The sequence below is a fragment of the Sphaerodactylus townsendi genome, linkage group LG15, assembly GCF_021028975.2.
Source record: "Sphaerodactylus townsendi isolate TG3544 linkage group LG15, MPM_Stown_v2.3, whole genome shotgun sequence".
Lineage (NCBI taxonomy): Eukaryota > Metazoa > Chordata > Lepidosauria > Squamata > Sphaerodactylidae > Sphaerodactylus > Sphaerodactylus townsendi.
The window spans coordinates 4,024,425-4,050,603 of NC_059439.1; the positions used below are offsets into that span (position 1 = coordinate 4,024,425).

Sequence of the window (26,179 nt, forward strand, 5' to 3'; positions counted from 1 at the left end):
ATTACGGGTTTTTCAGGCTGCGTTGCCATGGTCTGGTGGCTTTTGCTCCTCACGTTTCTCCCACATCTGTGGCTAGCATCTTCAGAGTATGTCACAGAAAGAGGCATGTCATCATGACATGCCTCTGAAGATGCCAGCTATAGATGAAGGTGTAACATGAGGAGCAACAGCCACCAGACCATAGCCATGCAGCCCAGAAAACCCACAACTAGTTTCAATAAGATGTTTGTGTGTTTTAATATGTAATATAGATGGTTGCTACAGTTGCCAACTCTGAACTACCTGGAGGTTTGAGGGTAGAGTCTTGGAGGGTAAGGTTTAGGAAGAGGAAGTACCTCGATGGGGTATAATACCATCCAGCCCACCTTTCAAAGTAGCCATTTTCTTCAGAGAAGTGGCATAAATATTGCAACAGGCTGAGAGAATGACCTGGCCAATGTCACCCAGTGAGCTCCATGGCTGAATTTCCCTTATCTCTGGGTAACCACAGTCACTGGTCCCCACAAATTTAGGGTTAGTGGCAGGACTTCTTTAGAAATTATTATAAATAGGCACAAAGGCTAAATTTGTTGCAACTTCCTTTTCTTCAACTTAACTTGCTCCCCACCTCCAAACAGGACTTTTCCTCAGGAGATTCTCGTTGTGACCTGAAAGAAAATCTTATTCAAAATGGCTGTGCAGATGATTTGGAGTTTCCAACTAGCACCACCACTATCTTGGAAGCCAGGCCTCTTAGCAACAAAGGCTCTGGAGGCAGCATCACCCAAATGTCCCCACAGAAGATTGAGCTCCACCTGCGACCAGGTAAAAACAGATTTAATATTTAATTCTTTGTGTACAAAGTGACCTTGACCTGGGACATCCCACTGGTGTATCAAGGTCATTGGGTATAGGACATTATATAAACCGGGGGGGGGGGGGCTTTGCACAGTTCCTTTTCCCAAAACAATTTTCCCCATTTTATTCCCCTCAAACAAGGGCCGTTTCCGCACGGCCCTTAAATGGCGCCCTGGGGACGGGATAAACGCCGTTCCCAGGGAGCCATTCGCACAGGCGGCGCTGCTGCTAAGCAGCAGCGCTGACCTGGCGTCGCTCCCCCTCCCCCAGGGCGGCATCAGGCCGGCCTGAAAAACAACCCTTTAAAGGAGGATTTGTTTTCCCCTGAACAGCGCGTGTTCGGTGGCGCGGTCGCGAACAGCACCCGCCGGAGATACCGCTGTTTCTCCGATCCCACTGCACCTTAAATCGATGCGTCAAATTGACCTGCTGGCAAAAGCGTCGAAGCCCATATGCAGCGCTGTCACTCCGACCCTGGAGGTCGGGGAGGGGCAGCGTGAAAGCGGGCATCAACAATTCAACGATAACTGATGGCGAGAACCGCAGTGGAAGGAGACGAAGCTGACTCCATCACGGTCTGCTGTGGAGTCTACTGTAACGCATTCATTGGTAAAGGTGGTGTAGCGCCATGGAGGAGTGCTTGATCCAGTGGTGGGTTCCAAAATTGCAGTAATGGCAAGAGTTCCCATGGTGAGGTGGGATTCAAACAGTGAAGCGTATTGCTTATTAAAACAGGGCTGGTAGGAAGTGCCACGACAGAGTGGCTGGGCATTCGAGGAAGCGAGGGCATTAATAATTTCCTCTGTTGCTTGCTGTAAAAAAGGCTGCTTACTGAAAAAAAGTTCCCTGAATTTCCGGCTGGTATCTTTCTGCTCCATAATTTACCAAGCTCATTGCCATAGATCCCCTGTCGTCCACTTGCCAACAGAGCAACTACGCCTTCTCCTCTAATTGGCTGACCTGTCAAATGCGCCAATACTTTCAAATGCATGAATTTTTGTTTCTAGAAATCAAAAGAAGGATGCTTTCCTTAAACAAAAGGAACTTTACCACCCTTATTTCCTAAAAGAACATGTTTTTTAAAACAGCCCAACAGGGAGAATTATCCCATGTTTTCTACAGCAAAGCTAACCAGCCACATAGGAAACAACAGGACTTTATGATTTTTGGACCTAATGGAATTTCTAACGGAAAAGCAGACCCAATTAGTAAACCCCTCTCGGCACACACAAATAATTAGTAACCCACTCTCAGGAACTGGTGAACAACTGGATCCCACGCCTCTAGATTATTTAAGCATAATTTTACTGGTGTAGGGGGGGTGATATGGGGTGGGGTATCGCTACACGTGTACCCTGGTGCAGTTCCCCCTCACTACAGCTCTGTTCGTTAGTGTTCAGCCATAGCCGGGAGGTCCCTTTTTCTTCTTTTTTCTTTTGTGTGTTGCACATTGCAGCTACACAAGTGCAGCCGATTAGATTGTGGGATTATCAGCATGGCTGCTGGGGTTCATTTCTGTGTGCCTGCGCAGCTACTCATGTGTTGCAGGATTTTTTTTTTAAGTGAAGGGTTTCTGTGCAAAGGCGCAAAAGAAACCCGAATTGTTTCCATGGGCTCTAATTGCTGCCTGAACAGGTGAAGGGCACACATGTGAATGGGAAAAAGGAAAATGCAACCCTTTATAGATATGCTGTGTGGAATCCTCCATTGACTCTCCAAGGTCTCCAGCAGACATCTTTCACATCACCACTTTCGTGATCCTGTTAACTTGAGATGCTGGAGACCTGGAATATTCTGCATGCTCAGTAGATCCTCTATCAATACAGTTGCCAGCAGAGGCATAGCTAGGGAAAATGGAGCCCGGTGCAAAATCTGAGTTGATGTCTGTTGTGAGGAGAGGAAGGGAAGAAGAAGAAGAAGAAGAAGAGTTTGGAGACTCAAGGTGATTTACAAACTCCTTTCCCATCCTCTCTCCACAACAGACACCTTGTGAGGTAGGTGAGGCTGAAAGAGTTCTGAGATCGAGTTTCAAAGAACTGCTTACTAATCCATGGTCACCCAGCCAGCTGCACATAGAGGAGAGGGGAATCAAACCAAGTTCTCCAAATTAGGGTCCACTGCTGTTAACCAGTTCACCACGCTGGATCTCTAGAGTCTGTAAGCCGCTTTGAGATTCCTAAGAGGAGAGAAAGGTGGGGTATTAATCCATTCCAAACTCTTCTTCAAAGGATGAGACTTTGGAGATTTGCAGTCAGGCTGAGCTGACAACATATAGCTAGAACTGATGTTAAATCAGTGTAGAACCAAGTGTGTCTAACTATATTCAAGATGGACACATGAGGCCTGCCATCTTGAATATTGGCTACATATGACCAGAGATCTCACTGTGGAAAAGAGGATGGCATACATGTTAGTTAGCATCGGTCTGTGGACGTGTAATGTCCCTCATCAAGTAATTGTAGCACAAAGGGGTGGATTGGAATCTCCAGAAGAATAATTCATATCTTTAATTCTACGCCTCTTCCCTTCTTTTTAATATTTCAGATGACTCGCAAATATTCTCAGTTCAAGTGCGGCAGGTGGAAGACTACCCTGTGGACATCTACTACCTGATGGACCTGTCAAATTCTATGAAGGATGATCTCCGCAATATCCAAAACTTAGGTACCAAGCTAGCTGTGAAAATGGCTGAAGTGACCAGCAACCTGAGAATCGGTTTTGGAGCCTTTGTGGACAAGCCCATGCCCCCTTATATGTACATCTCCCCTCCAGAAGCCATTAAAAATCCATGTTACGAGTAAGTTCTCCAAGAGCAAATATTGCTGGGTAGAAAAGCTGTTTTCACATTAAACTTCTAGGACTGCCAAATTACTCTTCATTTACAGGTAGTGCGAGCATAATAATAATTTAAAAACCTGTATCAACCCTCACGGGTTAAGAAATCAGGAGTGGGTTTCTAGTAACATTGCCAACTCCCAGATGGGGGTAGTGAATCCCCGACTGGCATTTCCTGCTGCCACTCTGAGCAGTGGCAGAAGAATTCTTTAAAAAGTTGCCGACAAACAGTATAATATCACTTCTGGAAAAACCCATGCCTTTCTAGGAACTTGTGAAACTCTATGTCTTATTATACATGGAACACTTACCTTAGGGCTTTCCATTGCTTGTGGTGGGGTCTCCTCATGGTTCTCCATTTACATGCGAGAAAGCGCTCACTCCTGCCATACAGATTTTCTGCAGAGAACTCCCATGGGAAATATAATAAATGTTGCCATGATGGACATTTGCCCACATTTTGCACCAGACTCCTTGTGCAAAATTGGCCTATTACTGTAGTTACTCCAATTCAAATTCCCTGTTGCTGTTGTGAGTGCAGTTAACTGATAATATCCATGTTAATTGTGGTGGGCAAGAATTCTTGTTAAGTTAGGAATGTACTTAACCATAATTAACCTTAACAATAACATTTTTACCAGTGCTTAATAATGTTACTGTCAAGAGAGACCAGGCTGGAGTATGAGATTGGGAGAGCTGTCTGGTTAGAGCACACTTTCCCCTTCTCTTAATTAGAATTAAAACAAAACTTCATTGGTTATGGACTCATTTGTATTTGGAAATTTAAACATGGAAGCAGTTCAGATACAGGTGCATGGGGGCAAATGAGTTGTGTAAAGTTGCTCTCTGTGAACAGGATGGGATTGATCCTACCCTTTCCCCATTGGGCTTGACAAAACACAAAATAATGAAAAGGGAGATTAAAACAATCAGAATTACAAAAGGGACATGAATTTTATCGTGCTGATTTGGAAAGTGTGTGAGAAGAGGTGGATTTTATCACCAATTTTGGCTGAGTCAAAAATTGCTCTGGGAAATGGTTCACCCATGTTGACAATTGTCCTCCCTCCACATGGGTGAACCATTTCCCCAGAGCAATTTTTATCTTGACCACAATGGGTGCTGAAATCTCTCTGTTGGACTGGGCCCATGTAAATGACTGAAGCAAGAAGCTTTGTTCTCACAATCCATTGGTTTTGTTGTTTGATCTCAGTGATGTAATCTCGCAGGAAAAAACAATGTATAAAGAAGCCATCAGAAGACCAAGGAAAAAAGATTTTGAAATGAGGGGAGGGGGGTAGTGTTTGGCTCCCTTGTATAAAATGTATTTTTAGCCTGGAATTTGAAACATTTGGTGCAGCCCCTAATCTCCAACATTTTCCATGCAATCCTATGGAGAGTTACTCCAGTCTAAGCTCATTGCAATGAATGGGTTTAGAGCAGCATAATTCTTCCTAGGATAGTGCGGCTAATTATCTGGCACTCCCTTAATTCTATCCCAGTATAACCTTTCCTCCTCCCTCAAACAAGCCAGTTACCAGTAGTACTCAGGCCCAGGTGTCTGGGAGGAAGGTGTGCTTATATATATTTTAAATTAGTTCATTAAGGATATTTTCTCCCATGAGGCTTAAATGGGATTGAGTTTAAATGCAAAACCTCCATTGCTTCTTATTGTGTTAAAACTTGAAGTTTCTCCTTGACCTCCTCTCTCTTAAGCTTCCCTTACTACAGCAAAGTATGTGTGATAATGATAAGTATATGTCTTATGTGTGACAATGCTATTGACAGCACATTTTATGAAGAGTTATCAATTTATTTTTTTTCCATCTGAGCCCTAGCTAAAATGCTAGCCATGTATGCTCTGTCCATTAAGTCTCTCCTATGCCAACCACAATGTGGGCAAAAGGCTCCTTTTTGAAGAAGAGTTGGATTTATATCCCCCCTTTTTCTCCTGTAAGGAGACTCAAAGAGGCTGACAATCTCCTTTCCCTTCCCCCCTCACAACAAACACCCTGTGAGGAAGGTGGGGCTGAGAGAGCTCAGAAGAACTGTGACTAGCCCAAGCCACCACATGAAGTGGTGTAGTGTTCAGTAATACAGCCTTTAGTGTAGGTCTCTCTGACTGCCACTGACCACTTCACTCCACGGTTGGCCAATCCAGGTTGGGAAGCACTTAGAGATTTCTGGGTGGAGCCTTGGGAGGGTGAGGGTTAGGGCAGGGTCGATCATCAGCAAGGTAGAATGCCATAGTCTGGAGATCAGTTATAATTCTTGGCAGTATCCAGGCCCTGTATGGAGATTATCACCCATATAACACCCAAAGTCTTGTTAACACATCAGGAGAGGACTGGGGTTTTGCCTGTGAAACTCAAAGGGTTTGTTCCTTCCCTCCCCTGCAACAACAAGCATCATGTGAGGTGGGTGGTGAAATGTAAGAACCTTGCCCTGGCCAAGGCCCCAGCTGGCATGTGTGTTGAGTGCACCAGTTAATCTGGTTCACCAGATAAACCTCCACAGCTCAAGTGGCAGAGTGGGGAATCAAACCCAGTTCTCCAGATTACAGTGCATCTGCTCTTAACCACACTACACCAGGGGTAGGAACCTCTACAGATGTTCCAGGAACTGAATTCCCATCAGCCTCTGTCAGCGGCGTTAGCCATGCTAGTGGCTGATGAGGAAATTATAACATCCTCATACTAACAGGAGCGAAAGTAGCAAGAGCCCTTGTTTCTATTCCTACAGAGTGCACAGAGGAGTGTTGCCTTGTGAGATTAGTTGTGGGAGGAGGATTTAGATGATGATAGAGATCTCAGGTTCCCCTGTTCCCGTCTAGTTATTTCCCCCCCTCAACTACAAGCTGACCCCACAGATAACTTGATACCATGTTTGTTCCCTGCTAAGCATGTTCAGCACTCACAGATCAAAGGTGAAGCTGACTTTCAATGAGGAGGTAAAAAAGAAACAGCAAGGATTTCAAGGAACCATCAATGCACACCTGAAGGAGGTTTGATGCCATCATCAAGCAAGTGTGTCTGTGATGCCAAGAACCTGCCCTTTGTCATTGTTGATCAATGGGGTGATGTGTACTGAGAAGCTTAGGAGCTGATAGTTATATGAAGCTACTGAAGTAAGATTTTTAGCCTGTCAGTGGCCACTATAGTCTTCTCTTGATGAACAGCTTTCCAGGGTCTCTCAAATTGTGTCTTCACATCACCTTCACCGGTTTTGTTTGTGGAATGCAGACCATATGTTCGTGTTACTCATGGCCCTCTCACTCCTACATGTTTTAGGCGGTGCCATTACTCAATATCATGATCCTTGTGTGGCTATGGAGTCAATACCAGCGGGCCTGCACTACAAAATTAAGACGCAAGTAGACCATGGGCTTTCCTGCATTGTCATTTTCCTTGCTTGTAAATTCCTGTTTCTTCAGGGAGGGAGGATCTGATTTCCCCATGTATTTTGTTTCCTCCAGTGGCCAATTAGATATTACGTCTGTTTTTGCCTGGCATATCTATCTCTCTGCAGATTTAAACTGCAGGGTTTTATGTTGGACATAAAGTGATGTAATATAGAATTGACCAGCAGGAGGAGCAAAACTCAAGTGGAACAGAAAAACTCCTTTGAAAAAACAGGAATGTAAAAGCAAGGAAAATGAGAATACAGAAAAGTCCTATGAAAAATTATCAACATGGTGCAGCAGTTGAATTAAAAACCTCAAGGTTCAAATCCAACTCTGCTATGGAAGCTTGCCGGATGACTTTGGAGCAGTTGCTATCTCTTTCACAGCCTAATCTGCTTCACAGTGTGGTTCTTGAGAAGGTGGGAACAATGTTGTGGGACCCAGGACCTGGTGCAGGAAGTCAGTGTTGTTGAGCCGATAGGGAACAGCGACCACAATGCTGTCAGTTTCAGTATCTTTGCATGCGAACAAGTGACAACTACTAATGTGAGATTACGATGCAGCCTTCAGAAAGGAAATTTCTCAAAGATGGGGGGGGGGATAGTGTAGAGGAAGCTGAAAGGAAAATCGAAGAGTCAAAACTGTAGGATGCTTGGAGTTATTTAAGCACAGTAATAAAAGCTGGAATGTGTTCCACAAGGTTAGGAAAGGCAGCACCCAGTCAAGAAAGCCCGCCATGGTTAACAGAGAGGTTGAGAATTATCAGAAAAAAATGCTTTTAGAAAATGGAAGTCAGTTTGACTGATAGAAGAATGAGAGAACACAAATGGTGGCAAAAGAAGCAAGTTAGCTGTAAGGGGAGGACAAAAAAAAAAGATTATGAAGGCATGGCTGCGAACATCAGGAGCAGCAACAAACAGTTCTTCAAATTACATCAAAGCAGAGGAAAGCCAGCAAGGAAGCAGTGACCCGTTAGATGACAAAGGGAACAAAGTGTGCTAAAAGATGACAGAGAATTGCAGAGAAGCTGAATGAATTCTTTGCATCTCTTCACCCAAGAGGAGGTGAGAAAATTCCTGCACCTGAACCAAGCTTCTTAGGGTGATTCTGAGGAACTAGCGATGATAGTGGTGAACAAGGGGAAGAAGTTCTGGCAGCCATTGATAAACTAAATGCTGCAATCCCACAGCTAGTGCATTCACCCAAGGAAGTTCTTAAGAAACTCCAAGCATGAAATTCTTGAGATCTTCTCACTTTAATATGCAGCTATCCCTGAAATCAGGCTCCATCCCTGAAGACTGGAAGATGGCCAATGTCACACTGATACTTTTAGGAGGAAAGGATCTAGGGGACCAGGGAAATTACAGGCCAGTCAGTTTGACATCTGTTCCTGGCAAATTAGTAGAATCTATCATTAAAAGATAAAAATTATAAAACATGTAGAAAAGCAAGACCTGCTGAGAAAGAAGTCAACATGGCTTTTGAAACAAATCCTGTCTTACAAGAAACTTACTAGAGTTCTTTGAGAAATTGTAAAAACAGGCATGTGGATAAGGGGAACCAGACATTATTGTCTACTTGGATTTCCAAAAGGCGAATATGAAGTTCCTCACCAGAGACTATTGAAAACTCAGCAGAAGAGATAAGAGGAAGTCCTCCTATATGGATTAAAACTGTGGTTGTGAGAAACAGGAAGCAAAGTGGGTGTAAATGGAAATTCTCACAATGGAGAGATGCCTGGGGGGTAGGTGTCCCCCCAAAGATCCGTTTTGGGACCAGTGCTCTTTAACCTATTCATAAATGACCTGGAAGTAAGGATGAGTAAAGAAATGTGGTATTAAGTTTGCAGATGATACAAAATTATATGTAGAATTGGTAAGAACATAAAAGGATTAGAAGAGCTCCAAAAGGACATGATAAATTGTTGAGTGTATTTCAGAAGCCAGACAAATGCAAGTTCAATGTATAGAAATGTAAGAAGTGATGCACATAGGGGCAAAAAATCCCACTTCACATACTGCTGCAGAGTTAGGGTATGTTCACAGACAGGAGATTTGAGGCGTCTTGGTTCAGTAGTTCCCATAAAGATAATGAAACAAATGCATAGCTGTAGAAAAAAAGGAAGCAAACTCTCATGCTGGGGATCTAGGAAGGAATTGAGAATAAAACTACCATGTGCTGCCTTATACATAAAAGAGCATTAGATGAAGCAGCACTTGGAATTACTAATGTGTTGTTCAGTTCTGGTGTCCACATCTCAAAGGATGATGAAAGAGTTAGAAAAAAGTGCAGAGAAGAACCTTGTAGGGATGGATTGAGGACTGGGAGCACCTTCCATATGAGGAGGCTGCAGCGTTTGGGACTCTTTAGCTTGGAGAGGGGCGTCTGAGGGGATACTTGGTGATATAAATTATACTTAAGAATTTGAAAATGTTGACAGAGAAAATTTTCTCTCTTTACTCTATCCACTAGAACCAAGGCATACATTGAAAATGCTGGGGGGAAGAATTAGGACTAATAAAAGGAAACACTTCTTCACGCAACGTGTGATTGGTGTTTGGAATATGCTGCCACAGGAGGTGGTGATGGCCACTAACCTGGATAGCTTTAAAGGGCAGACCAGATTTATGGAGAGGAGAGTGATTTATGGCTACCAATCTTGATCCTCTTTGATCTAAGATTGCAAATGCCTTAACAGTCCAGGTGCTCGGGAGCAACAACCACAGAAGGCCATTGCTTTCACATCCTGCATGTGAGCTCCCAATGGCACCTGGTGGGCCACTGCGAGTAGCAGAGAGCTGGACTAGATGGACTCTGGTCTGATCCAGCTGGCTTGTTCTTATGTTCTTATGTTCTTAATGTTTTAAGTCCCTTTGCACCCCCAGTTGGGGAGAAAAGCAGGGTTTAGATAGCTAAGTTACTGGCTAAGAAAGTACAGCCCAGGTATAATCAACATGCTTACTAGTGCATTTCTAGAATATTCTAGAGCGCCGTCACAAAAAAAAAGAGCAAGAGAAAAGTTGCAGAATATTTTGGCCTCGCAACATAATGCTGTGCCCATTTTTATCCCCCTGACCTTAGAGGCTGAGTGTAACATTGTGGGAGGTGTGACAAAATGCATGGATGTGTGTCAGAATAAACAGGAACCATAAATTCCTGGCCATCTCAGCCAGCTTCTGATTAATTGTGTCACATGTTCATGAATCTATATGAAGGGTCCCAGTTGGCTTTTTGCAGAGGCGTAGAGGGAGTAAATGGTGCCTGAGGCAAAATGGTGGCCGGGCGCCACCCCCCCATGCCCCCGCCCCTGGCCCCGCCTCCCACAACCGTGCCCCCACTTACCTTTTTCTTCCAGCTGAAAGCAGCTTTTTCAGCCGGCAAAGCAGTTGACCAAAAGAGCAGCCTGGCTGCTCCAGGCCAGGCTGATGGGGACGGCCAGGCGAGGCAAGGTGGGGCAAGGGGGGAAGGGGAAGGGGGAGAGGAAGGTGTGATTTTCCGCCCCCCACATGACCCACCGGCACACGCCCAGTGCGCAGTGCACCCACTGTCCCTTTATAGCTACGCCACTGGGTTTTTGACACTGGCCATTGAAAACCCCCCACTCTTTCCCCACCCTGACTGCAGAGGACAACCATTCAGCACCTTTTTATGGTGAGTCTGTGGCCTTGGTGGCTTTGTTCTGAGTCTTGCAACTGTTGAAACCAAGCAGCTGTTTTTATTTTCCTGCAGGAAAAAATTGGTTGGAGACCAGAAGCCTCCCACTTATTGGTTTTCACTACAGATGCAAAGACACACATTGCTTTAGATGGGAGGCTGGCAGGAATCGTAACACCCAACGATGGACAGTGCCACATTGACAGCAACAACTTTTATGCGGCTTCTACCCTGCTGGTAAGGGCAAATTATGGGCAGGGATTGACAGTCGGCATTTCCCTTAAAAACAACAACACAACGATGCAGCCTGCACAACATCAATAGAAGGAATATCAATATTACATTTAAAAGGCTCAAAAAGAAGCTGGCAATCTTCAATCTTGCATTGGACAAGGGAGTAAACTGGGGGCAGGCAAGCTGCACAAGCCACACAGCAGGCAGTTGGGGGCACCTCCTCGCGTGTAAACAAATGCAAGGAGACCAGACCCCTCCTGCGAAGGCATGGCAGGACAAGGAGCATTACGGGAAGCACTCCATGCATAATGGGTCACTGGTGAGGTGCCTCTTCTGTGCATTTTTTTGCTGTTCTGTTTATGATGTGATCCAAGAGAAATATATTAACCACATTTTTATCAGTAGAACTGGACTTCCTGGTATTTTAAAGCTATCTTGTTTATTAAACACTTCTGATCCAGCCATGTGTAAAGACATAGCTACTTATTTTATGGGATCTTTTAGTATAGTTTCCATATGTTCTAGTGCAGTCACGGCGAACCTTTTCTAGACTGCGTGCCCAAATTGCAACGCAATTTAACCTAAATACTGAGGTTTTAGTTTAGAAAAAAACAGTTGACTCCAAGGCGCATGTAACTCGGGAGTAAGCTTGGTGAAGCAATCGTGCAATGCTTCAAATAGGTGAATCATGACCCTAGGAGGGTTTACTCAGAAGCAAGCCCATTGCCAGCAACCAAGCTTACTCCTGGGTAAAGGATCATGCCCAGGCCAGGTTAGGTGTGTGTGTGTGTGGGGGGGTGATTCCCCCCCCCCATGATGAACTCTGTGCAGGGTTCTGAGTGCCACCTCTGGCACCCGTGTCATAGGTTCGCCATTGCTGTTCTAGTGATTCCAGGATTGATTTGATGTTTTTCCCCCTTATTTCTTTTAATAATATTGTATTTTGGAGTTTATAACTTAATTTTCAAACTGTTTTTGAGATTTGTGTGTTAATATTTATGTGATGCCAATAAAGGCTATGGAATGGAATGGAGGTGCCCCCTCTTCCAATCATGTGACTCTGATGTCATATGACTTCTTGCTACATGTTTGCAACTCACTGGTGTTAGAATATAGCAATGTCTTGTGTACAAAAAAGAAGAGGAAGAGAAAACCTGTATGGGGCAGCAAACTCTAGACAGAAACGATTGTAGGGGCTGCACCTTTCTGAAAGGACTTTGCCTTTTCTGTCTTCAGGATGCCATTCTTGGGTTTTTCTTCTAGAACTCTCTCACTTTCTTAGCTAGTAAGGCAGCAAAGTTTCTCTCTCCTGTTTCCTATCTAGTTTGTTAGTTCAACAGATAAAGTTTTTGTTACTTTTAATCAGTTCAGTGTCCTGAATGCTGCATAGGCATCCTACCAACAAGTTAGGTTTGTCAGCTCCAGGTTGGGAAACATCTGGAGATCTGGGGATGAAACCAGAGGAAGGTGAGGTTTTGCATAAGGAAAGCAAAGTCCACCTTCCAAAGTGGCCATTTTCTCCAGGTGAATTGATCTCTGCCACCTGGAGATCAGTTGTCATACCAGAAAATCTCCAGCCACCACCTGGAAGTTGGCCACACGACAAGTGAGCTCCTTGCTGAATGGGTGCCCAATCTGGAGAGGCTGAAGCTCACTGTGCTGAGTGTAATGGAGCTCTGGGAGTGTGGGGGTGGAATGTTGCAATTCTGTATTTGGGAACATAGATAAAACTTGTGGAGATATGACTGGATCTGGTACGGATAGTCAAGTAGATGTGATAATTATGCCTGTTTTCCAACATGCAACCTAGCTATTGCTCTTTAACCCCAATGCTTATGCAGTTCTCCCTCTGTCTCCGCTCCCTAGGATTACCCATCCCTCGGCCTGATGACTGATAAACTCTCCCAGAAAAACATCAACTTGATTTTTGCTGTGACAAAAGCCATTGTGGGGTTGTATCAGGTATAAGCTATTTTTTGCTAAGAGTGTCTGAGTGTGGGTCCCTGAAAGATGGTTAAGAAAGAGGGTTTGTCCTAATGCCATGAAAATGCTGGAGTTCTGTTTTTTTTTTCTGCAGCTGCAGATAGAATTATGTATGTATGTATGTATGTATGTATGTATGTATGTATGTATGTATGAATGAATGAATGAATGAATGAATGAATGAATGAATGAATGAATGAATGAATGAATGAATGAATTGATGATGATGATGTTGGTGATGATGATTATCTTTTATTTTACTACATTTGTATACTGCCCTTCCCCTTATGGTCTCAGGGTAGCTCCCAACATATCAAGGTACAATCATAAACATAAAAACCATAATTATACAACCAGTTAAAACCCCAGATGGTAAGTAAAATCAGTATACATTAAAATGCACATTGAATAATCCTGACAAATAATTCTGACTACCAGAGTTTACAATTAAATAACATAAATTAAGATGTGCTTTATAAACGCACATTATACAACCATTTAAAACCAACTCTCCCACACACAAAAATTAATGACAGACCTAAACTATATACAAAGACATAAAAACAGCAATTAAAACATTGGTCTGGAGGGAGGGATCACTAAGGAAGCAGAAGGTAACAACAGAAGGGGACATGACTGAGAAGGCCCTCTTCCAAATTGCCACCCACTTACAGCCCCATCCAGATTGGGCAGGAGTGATGCTGCTGCAGCCCTGGCCTAACCTCTCCAAAGGGCTTCTCTGTGAGTGGGAAGTCCAAAACAATAACATCAACAACAACTGGCCAGCAAAAATCCCCCATAGGAGATAATGGAGATGCACCATGAAAACTTTGGCGTACCTCTGAGGCCAGCTCTGTTGGTGCACTGGGGCTGGGCAGTGGAAGACAACTAAAGTCAGCTCCCCCCTCCCCCTGGTCCACCCCAAAAATGCCCCCAACCATGCTGGTGCAGCTTTCTGTGGCAGCAGGCCTAGGGAAGGATGGTAGAATCCAGGTCAGGCACCACAGTAAGTCACCCCTCTGCCTGCACATTTGCCCCTTGTGCCAGTTGGTACCCGCACTGGTACAAGCCTTCAGAGGTGGGTCTGCCCCCCCTCTCCCCAGATTGGTGTGTTCATCTCACAAGATTGGGGGCACCTGAAGCAGGGGTGCCAAAGAAGACTATAACAGCTAAGACGTTGCCCAGGATGTTAGGTATGCATGTCCCAAACCACCAATGGCTTTGAATCTGCACCTTGATTTGTGCCTGGAAATAAGCTCAGAGACAGTGTCGGTGGGTCAAGCCTGGACTGAAATAGTCCTTACAACCCAGTCCAGTCAACATTCTAGTTGCCGCATTCTATACCAACTGAAGTTTCCAAACACTTTTGAAGGGCAGCCCCATGTATAGTGCATTGCAGCAATCCAATCTAGATATAACCAAGGCATACACCACAGTGACCAGATCTTTTCTATCAAGGAAAGTTCATAGCTGGCTAACCAGCTGAAGCTTGTAAAAGATGCTCTGAGCCACAGCTGCTACCTGCTTATCCAGCAGTAATCTAAGAGCACTCCCAGACTATGTACAACCCCATCCAGAATGTGCAACACCTTAAATGCTGGGTCAGACATTCTGTTCACCAGTAACCCTTAGTTCCTGTGGGGATTAAGCTTCAGTTTATTAGCCTGTGTTAGTTCCAAAACAGCCTCTGGGTACTAGTTCAGTACTTAAGAAGCCTCTCCAGGATCAGCTGGGAGCACTAGATAGAGCTGAGTGGCATCTGGATCCTGGTGACAGCCAGTGGTGGGATTCAGCAGGTTTGCACCACTTCGGTAGAACCGGTTGTTAAAATTGTGCTTGCAAACAACCAGTTGTTAAATTATTTGAATCCTACGACCAGAACCAGTTGTTAAATTATTTGAATCCCACCACTGGTGACAGCCCAGTCCAATACCAACCCAGTGCCAAATTGTGTGGCATTAGCTGCCCCCTTTAAGTTTTGGTAGCTGAAATAAATGTGTGTGGGTTACCAATTCCAGGTCATAAAATTTCTGGAGACTTGGGGAAGAAGCCTGGGAAGGACTTGTGGAGGGGAAGGAGTTCAGCAGTGCAGAGATTCTATAGACTCAGTTCCGTTTTCTCCAGCGGAACTGACTTGTGTAGTCTGGTGTTCACACATAATTCCAGGAGATTTCCAGACCCCAACTGGAGACTTGTAATCATAGCCATGAGCAGAAGGGTCAAAATCTCACCTCAAGTCCCTTGACTTCTGTTTTGCCTACTTAGCCAGAAACATCCACTGTTTTCTTTTTCAGAACTACAGTGAGCTGATTCCTGGCACAACTGTAGGAACCCTATCAGGTGATTCTAGCAATGTTTTGCAGCTTATTTTGGATTCTTATGAGGTGAGTTTGTGTGGCGGAGATGTGTGAAAGGGTTGTGGAAGAGGTGAAGTTTAATTCCATCTGTCACTTGAGGTCCAGATATTTCCTCACCTTCTCCCTCTTTTCTAGAAAATTCGTTCCAAGGTGGAGCTTGAAGTGCGTAACTTGCCGGAGGAATTGTCCCTATCATTTAACGCCACCTGCCTTAATGGTGAAGTTACCCCTGGAGTTAAGTCTTGTGGTGGTCTTAAAATTGGGGACACGGTGAGTTACATGAGAAATGGAATCTTGAAGACCAGTAACTGCAGAGGATTGGAATAAAGGAGCCCCCCCCCACCCCCCCGAGATTTTCTTTCCAAGGGTCTTAGGAGATAATTGTCAAACAAGGCTGATTTTTTTATTTTAACTAGTTGGAGTTTTTGAAGTATGTGCAAAATTTTGGAAATTGGTGCAGCCTGATAGTACTGCTTACCTCCCTCCTCCAAGACCAAAGCAAATACTATTAAAATCTGTCAAAAACAATTTCCCCAATTTTACATATGGGCTGTTTTTTTAGTTTGTTTTATACAGACATGTCAAAGCATGACACTCACTTTCCACAGACACACAAACATAGACCAAATTTGATGAAAAGCCACTGAGAGGTAATGATGTGAAATTTTGGGGATTGTCCTACCCCAAATGTAAACACTTGAATCATGAACAAGTCATACATTACAGAGCACACAGGTGCCCACCATGTGTAACATCAAACATGAGTTGTGGGTTCTCCTCTGTGCCAGTTCCTGGTGTACAATTTGTATTGGGACTGTGGAACATGTGGGGAAGCATTAGGGCTGTCATTACCAACCTCCAGGTGGCGGCTGGAGATTTCCTGCTATTGCAACTGATTTCCAAGCAACAGAGATCTGTTTTCCTGGGGGAAAAAATGGTAAAGGGAGCTGTATAGTATTATACTCCACTGACGTCCATCCTCCTTAGTCTCCATCCCCAAAATCTCCAGATATTTCCCAACCCGGAGCTGGCAACCCTACATAGCATTGAACTTACAAGATGGAGAGGGAAAGTATATAAAGGGCTGACAAAAAACTGTGGGTTTCCTCACATTGTTTGACCCAGCTTGAATGCTGCTAGAGACTACCCCCCCCCCCCCACATACACACACACACACTTCCACACTTTACATATATCCATCTTTTTTGCCTGCCCAATAGTTCTCACCCCTGCAATTTATTTCCTCCCAACCAGACTTGTTTCTAATCTTGGAGCCCAGATGGATTGAAATAAACAATTCAAGTTAGCCCGAGGGAAGGAAAAATACTGCCGACAAGAAAGGACTGTAAAAAACCCCTTCCCCACCGAGTCATTTTCCCTCTAAAACAATTCCCATGCATTGAGATTATGAGTCAAGCATAAAGCTGGAAACCCTGTGTCCACCTTGTAATTTTTGGTCCCACCCACAGGAAGAGGAGTTGGCAGGATACTTGTTGCGTTTCTACTGATGGTTTGTAAGTACTGAATCAGAGAATGTTTAGGGTTCTTTAATGTCTGGGGATAAAAATGGATTCTCTCTGCATCCCCTTTCCCAGGTCAGCTTCAGCATTGAGGCCAAGGTGCGCGGTTGCCCCCAGGAGCGACAGAAGTCTTTCACCATCAAGCCAGTGGCCTTCAAGGACAGCCTGACGGTGGTAGTGAACTTTGACTGCGATTGTGGGTGCCAGCGCGATGCCAAGCCCAACAGCCCTTTATGTTTCTTTGGCAATGGCACCTTTGAGTGCGGCATGTGCCGGTGTAATCCAGGCCGGCTTGGCTCGCACTGTGAGTGCTCTGAGGAAGAGTACAGCCCCAGTCAGAAGGACAACTGTACCCCCCGTGAGGGGCTTCCACTATGCAACCAGCGGGGCGAATGCATTTGCGGCCAGTGTGTGTGTTACAGCAGTGACTTTGGCAAGGTCTCTGGCAAGTTCTGTGAATGCGATGACTTCTCCTGTGTCCGCTTTAAGGGGGAGCTGTGCTCAGGTGAGTGGCATCCACCTGTGGGCTTGGAAGGGAATGTCAAGGGTGGGGAGGCAGCTGAAAAGCAGAATCACTGCTTATGGGGCATATAGCTTCCCACTCCCATTGGTTTGTATGGTGCTTCAGGGGCAAAAAGCCCCTTTTAGTACCCTATTTGATCAGAGATAGAAGTGTGCAAAAGAAGCAGGTGTGAACACTATGAGAAGTAGGGTTGCTAACTTTGGTGTAGGAAATTCCTGGAGATTTTAAGTTTGAGCCTGAGGAAGGGGAGGGATGGGACTTCAATGGGATCTAACGCCATAGAGACCCCCTACAAAGCAGCCATTTTCTCCAAGGGGACTGATCTCTGTAGCTGCAATTCTGGGAAACAGGATTACAATTGATCTCCAGGTGACAGAGATCAGCTCACCTGGAGAAAATGGGCATTTTGCATGATAGACTGCATGGCATAATATCCCACTGAAGTGCATTCCCTCCCCAAATCCTGCCCTCCACAGGTATTTATCAATCCTAGGAGAGACAATAATTTTCCTCCTCCTCCTCCTCCTCTCTCAAACCACTTTCAATTTGTTCAAAACCTGGTGTGTATGTCCATTCTCTAGTTTTCAAGAGCACTATTTCATATTTCATAGTAATAGAAGGGAAATGGGGATTGATAATAAGTTTTTAATAGTACGTTTTAAGGTCCACCTTTTGAATATATTTAACACTAGCAGAGCCCAGTCACGCATTGCTGAGGCAATTGTCCTTCTCATCACAGTCTGCAACCCACACAGATGTCCATGCAGGCCCAATGAGCCACAGCATAGCCTTTGGGGGTGGTCAAATGGAATCCCTCTTTCCCTTTTCAATTCACATTGTTATATGGTAAGGTAACCCTTTCCATTCCACAACGGAGCTGTCCAGAGTGCGAATCCTGCTGTCCGTGAGGCTGGTTGACACGCACAGTCCTGGCTTGGGTAAGGCAGAACTGGGGCAAGCAGGCTCTCCCAGTCAGGCAGCAGAGGCAGGGTGGTGAGGCGCTCAGATCGAGGCCAGCTCCCTGGGTTCTTAAAGGGCCATGTGCAAAAGAAGTGGAGTCAGTAGTGTTGGTTCGCCCCCACCCTGCAGATTGTCTTAGAAGAAAAAGGCAAACTCCAGCTTGCTTTTAGTAAAAGAGAGCTGTGGCGAATATGGGTGAGGAAGTGGGTAAGTGGTGGTTGGATATGAGGGAGGGCAGGGTGAGGTGTGTGAGGATGAGCTGGATGTGTATGAGAGTATGTGTGTTGTGTGGTAGTAGTGGGTGAAAGTTACCTGCGTGTGGGGAAGAACCCCACCTGACGTCTCACACGGCAAAGTGTGTATGTGTTTCATTTCCACTCGTATTACCTACCAATATTACCTATTTACTGTTTTCACTGCTCATCTCCGGCCATCTGCGTGAACATTGTAAGGGCATACCAACCCCTCAGGCCACAGACATGCTGCACGAACATTCTAAGGGTGACAGTTAAACACAACCAGCTTCATGGCCTGGTGCGCCAGGAAAAAGACGTTTTACCTGGCTCAGATATTGGATTTCAGCAATGTGAATATCCGAAAACCTGCCCGCATTGGAAAGGCACGTTGAGTGAAAATTTGAAAGGAATCCGTCCAGTTTGGTTTTTATATATATAGATGTAACTGCAGAAAGGCAGTCCATTATTGATAGTTTGTGTTATGATTTCCTTTTTACAATTAATAATTAGTACAGCAATGCTATCAGCATGGGTCAGTCACCTTATTTTTTTTAAAAATAAAAATTATCTCTAGTCTTTTGGCAGTGACCCATGGAATTGTTTATAATTTGAGTTACTTGGTTTATTGGCCAGAAATGCTCCTGAGAATGTAAAAGCAGCCCTGCTGGCTCAGACAAATGGTCCATCTAGCCCAGCATGCTGTTTTTAGATGTTTTTAGATGTTCATATACCTGAAATTTCACACCTGGCCCAGGTAAAACGCCTTTTTCCTGGCGCTCCCTGGTGAAGGACATGCAGCTGCCTGTGTGTAACTGTCACCCTTAGAATGTTCGTGCTGCTTAGAATGTAGAATGTTCGTGCTGCTTAGAATGTTCGCTCAGATGGCCAGATATGAGCAGTGGAAACAGTACATAGGTAATAACTCGAGTGGAAGTGAAATACATACGGTGAGATGTCAGGCGGGGTTCCCCCCCTCACATGCTGAATATGACCCACCCACCCTAGCAGAGGGAGAGGGAAGGGAGGGAGGGAGGAGGGGTGGCCTGCAAGGGAAGAGAAGTGAGGGAGGGAAGAGAGTGAGGGGTGGCATGCAAGGGAGGGGAGAGAGGGGGGCCAGCATCTGGATATGACCCACCCACCCTAGCGGAGGGAGAGGGAAGGGAGGGAGGGGGAGGGATGGCATGCAAGGGAAGAGAAGTGAGGGAGGGGAGAGAGTGAGGGTGGCATGCAAGGGACGGGAGGGAGAGGGCCCAGCATCTGGATATTACCCACCCACCCTAGCGGGGTGGCATGCAAGGGAAGAGAAGTGAGAGAGGGGAGAAAGTGAGAGGTGGCATGCAAGGGAGGGGAGGGAGGGGCCAGCCAGCCTAGATTCCCTGAATACTGAGGGTGCAGGTCAGAAAACCAGGTTGCCTCCGAGGCACACGTTACTCAGGAGTAAGCTTGGTAAAACAACCATGACATACTTTGAATGGCTGAGTCGCACCCCTCAGAGGGTTTACTCAGAAGCGACACACATTGCCACCAACCAAACTTACTCCCAGGTAAAGGACTGTGACCAGCCAGCCTAGATGTATGGGAGGGGTGCCTTTCCATCCCCCCCCCACAAGGAATGCGGTCAGACACATCAATGACATCGCACAGTATCAGGCTGCGCATTTCCATGAGCACGTACTGCTGGCCTCTGCAATTGATTTGCTGCTACTGTTCCTTTCCCATTTCACCACAATAACCCACAGCAACAAGTGGCCGGGTACCGCTAGTAATTGTATAAACTTCTTATCACAATGATACCCAGAGGTTCAGGAGCCACATGTGCTGTCCCCAATGCAATGATGCCACTTCTGACATGACCCATCATCTTGTGGGGGTGATGAACTAGCATTTACCCAAAATTCTGCCTAGTGGCCTCCTCATGTTGCTAGGGAACTGTTTTGAAGCAACATTATTTTAATCTGTACAGCCAATCAGTTCTCCAGTGACCAAGCACAATATAAGTGACCAAGTGGCCAAGCACAAGAGTGACCAAATAACCAAGCACAAAAGCCCCACCCTTGTTTTGAAAATAGTTGGCAAGTGCCCGAAAAGGTGTAGGTGGGCACCATACTGGAGACCACTCTGTGAAGAAGAGTTTGTGTATGCTGAAAGTTTGCTTGCCCTTGATTCGAAAAAGTGGAGCTTCCAGGCATCAGATTGGACATTCTGACATTTTTAATTTCAAGTTGAGATTGATTTAGCCAAAGCACAAGAGGAAAGAACAGCTGGTATTTGGTTTCTTTGAGGTTCCAGAATCCAGGATGGGCATGAGAGTGACTCAGAGATTGATAAAGGAAAAGGGAACAATCTCTGTTGTGTTGTGAGCTGTGGGAGTTGACCTTGTCCCTCCTACAGAACTGGAGTGTTCTGGCCTTTGTGTGCTGTGATCCACAACCGCTATTGGGCAATGTTTAAAGTGTTTACTACACAGCTGAAAAACAAGCAGACCAATTGTTGCGTGACTCATGGTTTGGTATCTCTTTAGAAAAGCACTGAATGTTATTACTTTTTAAATCCCATTCAACTGATGAAGGGACGACTGGGCATTCCTATACCTTCCTGAGTCCATTGAAGTCAAGGATGTAACTCTGCTTAAAATGAACAATCTCTGCCGAATGGTCCTTAAATAAACCACTGAATGAGGTTATCAGGCCATTGTGGTATGGTGGAGCAGTACCCCCTTTTCCTTTCTTATACAGCCCAGCATGTTGCCATCTGACTGAACCCTAAAATCCCTGGCAGGATCCAATCACACGAAGGACAATCTGGAATGAGAAATAAGAATTCTGAATACAGTCGCCTTGTTTGTAGTTGGCCCTGCTCCTGGGCTATTAACACAGCCTGGCACATCAAAAATAGGGATGTTGGCTTCCAAGTGGGACCTGGGGGTCCCTCAGAATTGCAGCTCATCTCTGAGAAAAACCTTTACCCACTAAATTTCTGGGGAGATGGCTGCTGTGTGGCGTCAGTGGTAAGTTTTGCAAACCTGATCTCATGTGGATTTTGGTGTGCAAATCTGAAATGCAGAGGGGTTGATGTTCCAGATCTATTTCTGTGTTGCCTGTTATACTTTCTCTCCCCCACCCCCATGCCACCCCCATCAACCACTTTTTTGTCTCCTGGTTCATTCTATGGCAGTAATTATTTCTGATGGATTTGACAAACCACGGCCTGTTCCCCAGAATGTACTTTTTCCCTGGTATCAGCAGTGATTTTCTCACAAGCAGCTGCTCCTTCGCCTCCTCCACTCTCTCGTCAATTTGCTGGAGTTTCTCATTAACCAGCCTTGCAATTTTATTTTCCCTCTGCAGAGGAAACTGCTTCCACCCCCTGTCCAGGACTTGCGTGGGCAGAAGCCAAGGCAGACACCTCAGGTGGAACGGGCTTGTGTGCTGCTTGGGGCCTCTGACCTTTCCCCCTGACTGCAGCATGTCTGTTCCCATATTAATGACTCAACTGCTTCAATCGTTTACTAGCTGAACTAGCTGATGAGGAATTTGAATGCAGGGACAGACCCTGGCATATGGAAATCTGGAGGCAATTTTCCTTGCCTTTCCCAGTTTAGAAAGGAGGTATGTGTCAAGCCCTGGATTTGGACCATTCCTTGCCTTTCCCAGTTTAGAAAGGAGGTATGTGTCAAGCCCTGGATTTGGACCAATATCAGACTCAGTGATCATGATCAGAAATCTTTATTGGCAGACAGCAGCATGGCCTAGAAGAAGCCAATTCTAAACATCGGCTCTTCTAGCATCCCTTTTAATGCCCTAAAAGTTTCCCCAGGTCTCCCCCCTTCCTTCCATCCCCAGAAACATCAAAGCAAAACAGTACAAAGCAAAAAGGTGACAACTGGTCGGAAGGCGGCAGGAGGGGTTTCAGGCCAACTGGCACTTGGGCACAATTTACATATTACAGGTTACAAAGTACAAAGGCGACAAGAGCTGTTTCAAGGAAGCACATTAACATAGCAGAAACCATAGCCCTGTTTGATGTCAGGCGAGCTGCCTGACAGTATGCACATGGGCTATCCTGTTTTATTCTCACAGCATTAGGACTGCCAACCTCCAGGTGGTCATCATATCAACAAGAAAAAAAGAGGAAGAGGTACACCTAGGCAGATTCCGTATGGGTCAAAAACAGTGTGAAAACTTTTACACGGTTTTAGACCCTTTTACACCATTTTCACACCGCTGTTTTTGGCCCATGCGGAATCCACCCTAGAGAAAATCTGCAACACCTCTGCACAAAATGCATACACCAGCCTCAAACCATTGAGGTTCAGCTTAGAAACAGAACAATAATTTTATTTAATACCTTAGATCAAAACAAGAATAATTTCAAAATTGCCTCTACATAAATCTGGACAACAATGTACAATGTGACTTACACATTCACAGATATCTTAACAATAGAGAGTGATACAAATGTGTAAATTTTTAACAAATACATCAAAAGCAATACCACCTCCAGACTGGATAGGTATTTTAAACAGATCTTTTTCAAGCTTCAAAAAAAGAAATTTTCAATTATGTTATTTTTCAGGGCACACTGTAAACACCCGTGCTGTTCTTCTAACTCTCAAGAAAGGCAAAAGTCAAACGTATTTGAAGGAAAGCAGGGAACAACATATTCAAATCAGCACAAATAACAAAGTAGCAGGAGATGCAGCAAGATGGTTTCTGGTCTATTACTGGTCCTGACGAAGTTATTGGGCCATTCTTGGAAAAACCTGCGCCAAGTGGATATAGGCTAGCTTCATAGGAAACTGGACCACTGACACCCTGACCAGTATAAACCAATCAACAATGGGATCCAAAAGATGGTTCTCCAAGAAGAGGAAGATTCCCCCTCCCATCTGACATCATTGAGAGCACTTGAGTCACTTTATCTTGGGAGCAGTAGAAGTGTTATCTTGGGAAGGAGTTTGTTAGCATTTGATATTGAACTCTCCCAGTGTTTAACCCTTGGATGACACATCAGATAACAGGCTATCATTTTAAATTTATGGCTTGGTCAAATACTTTTGTCAGGTCAATTGATACAAAGGTGGCCATTTCTCTTGACACCAACCATGGGCTGTGAAGGACAGCTGTTCTGGGCTGGCCCCACTCTACTCATGCAAATCAGATGTCCTTCAGATGTTCCCCTCAGAGTTTTGCAAATGTAAAATGGGTAAATTGTATTTCCATATGCTATATGAATACTGAAATCTTTAATAATACACGGCGTGCTTTATTAGAATCCATGGCTGGGCTCATTTGCTTTAGTTGCTGCTTTTAGCGCTTACTTTGTGCAGGAATTCTGCACTTTTTTCCTTGCAGTGTTGCAAAATTGCAACATATACTCAGCCTGATTATGGCCTTTATGCACTCTCCATTTGCCACATGGCTGTCTTCTTTCCATCAGGGTCTCTTTGCTTTTCCTCACAAGGAGGTGCCCCGCTGTTTCTCCTAAGTCAGGGCATCATTTTCCCTGGTCCCTTGTTTCCAGGTCTGGAAGTTGTTTGCTTCCATTTTCCTTTCCTTTTCTTTTTAACACCATTTCAATGATCTGTCATATGGGTGACTGATCAAATGTCTTAAAACTAAAAAATAGGAGGCCTCATCAGGAGGCCCTGGAAATGCGGGGGGAACTGCCTCTGTGTGAGCAGCAGAAGGCATGACATAGCAGAAAAGCCAAGTGGAGCAAAGTGCAAACTGGTGCACTCTGCTTTTTCTGCACAGGCAGAGAAAAGATCGCTCTTTCTTTGCTTTTGAAAACCATGGGGCTTCTCTGATCTGCTGCACTGTGAGATTTGAAAGGGGGGGGGCGTGCACGATTGAGAATCTGACCCAAAGGTAGTGTCCGCTTGACCTGAAGAGACTAAACATTCTCAAATGCCCTATTACAAAAGGTCTGAAGGAAAGATAAACAGAGGCATTCGCAAGGCTGATTGGTCCACATGTAGTATAGTATTTGATTTCTGTGGGTTTTATCTGTTGTTAATTTTGTTGCTAAAATTGGTAATTTAAAAAAGCATTTTAAGAGTGTTTTTTTTTAAATTAAGTCTCTAGTTAAATTTGACCTCTCACTCCTGTTCATCCTGTGGTTTGCTTGTAGGTCACGGGAAATGTGTTTGTGGGGACTGTGCATGTGACCCGGACTGGACGGGAATCTACTGCAATTGCACCACCCGGACTGACACCTGCATGTCCAGCAATGGGCTGGTATGCAGTGGGCAAGGGCGGGGCTACTGCGCCTGTGGGAAATGCATCTGCACCCAGCCTGGCTCTTACGGTGACACCTGTGAGAAGTGCCCAACCTGTCCTGATGCCTGTACCATCAAGAAGTAAGTAAGGAACAGGCCACTGCCAAATCCATTGGTTGCCTTGACAGTGAACAGGACTGCCAGGTAGGGTTGCCAGAGTCCAGGGGGACTGTAGGGGGACTGTAGATCTCCCAGAATTACAATGGACCCCCAGACTACAAACATCAGCTCTCCTGGAGAAAATGGATACTTTGGAGGCTGTATTCTATGATACTCCATTGAGGACCCTCAGGTCCCCAAACTCAGCTGTCCTCAGACTCCACCACCAAATCTCCAGAAATTCCCAACCTGGAGTCAGCAATCCTACTGCCAGATCTTGGGGGTTTGAGCATCTGTGTTGCTGTCCTTCTTTTTAGGGTGGGGGTTATAGGATGCAGGCCCAGCCTATAACTGCAGTTATAGGGCTTATCTCACTGTTGGCCCTGCTGGATACATCCTGAGTGCTTTGCTTGTTGCTCCACTGGTAACAGGTAACCGTCATGCCCTCTGGCAAGGGGTTTCTCTATGGTTCCTAATATCACAGTCCCTCCCATTCTTAGTAAGCTTTCTTGTAGCTACCATTGCCAGGCACTTGCTATGGATAGATATAGTGGAGACCTCCTGATGGCAACTCCTGAACCCCACCGCTGCTTAGCAGGCTGGCAGTGGAAAATATAAAGAAAAAGCCCCATTGTGGTATCAGTGGTCGATTTCCCACTGGCCCAAAAGTGCATGTTAACTATAATAGAGTTGGTCGATACCAGCCAGATTCATTCCAATTCGGATTTGAACCAGATTCGGATCAATGGGCTTGGATTAGCCGAATTCCGAATCTGCCCCGAATCTGTGGGAACGTCCGGGAATTTCAGATGTGTTTTTATTTTTTGGTGTTTTTTCACGTTTTGGCCTGCAGGGGCGCATTTTTAAACATATCGGCACCAAAATTTCAAGGTATCATTAGGTGATGGTCCTGATGATACCCTCCAGGTTTGGTGCAGTTTGGTTCAGGGGGGGGGGAGTTATGGACCCCCAAAAGGGGTGCCCCTATCCCCCATTCTTTCCAATGGGAGCCAAGGAGATGGGGGTTACCCTTTTGAGGGTCCATAACTTTGGCACCCCTGAACCCAACTGCACCAAACTTGGGGGGGAATCAGGACAGTCACCTGATGATACCCTGAAAGTTTGGTGCTGATACGTCTAAAATGTACCCCCTGCAGGGACCCCCAGAAATTTCCCCAAGATTCTTTGTTCTGCAGTGATTTAGCTGCATTGCTGTCAATGGGGAATTTCTGGTGGAGGGCTGTGGGGTGCACATTTC

General features: G+C 45.2%; 1 protein-coding gene across 1 annotated transcript in view; it reads left to right on the forward strand.

The window, feature by feature from the left end:
- ITGB3 (integrin subunit beta 3) overlaps window positions 1-26,179 on the forward strand; it is a 64,490-nt gene that overhangs the window by 25,296 nt on the left and 13,015 nt on the right. Inside the window, 10 exon segments of the mRNA XM_048517997.1 lie at window positions 618-804; window positions 3,382-3,725; window positions 6,605-6,634; window positions 6,637-6,711; window positions 10,805-10,966; window positions 12,830-12,925; window positions 15,241-15,330; window positions 15,439-15,573; window positions 16,899-17,328; window positions 24,675-24,903. Of these exon segments, the coding sequence (XP_048373954.1) occupies window positions 618-804; window positions 3,382-3,725; window positions 6,605-6,634; window positions 6,637-6,711; window positions 10,805-10,966; window positions 12,830-12,925; window positions 15,241-15,330; window positions 15,439-15,573; window positions 16,899-17,328; window positions 24,675-24,903 (1,778 nt within the window).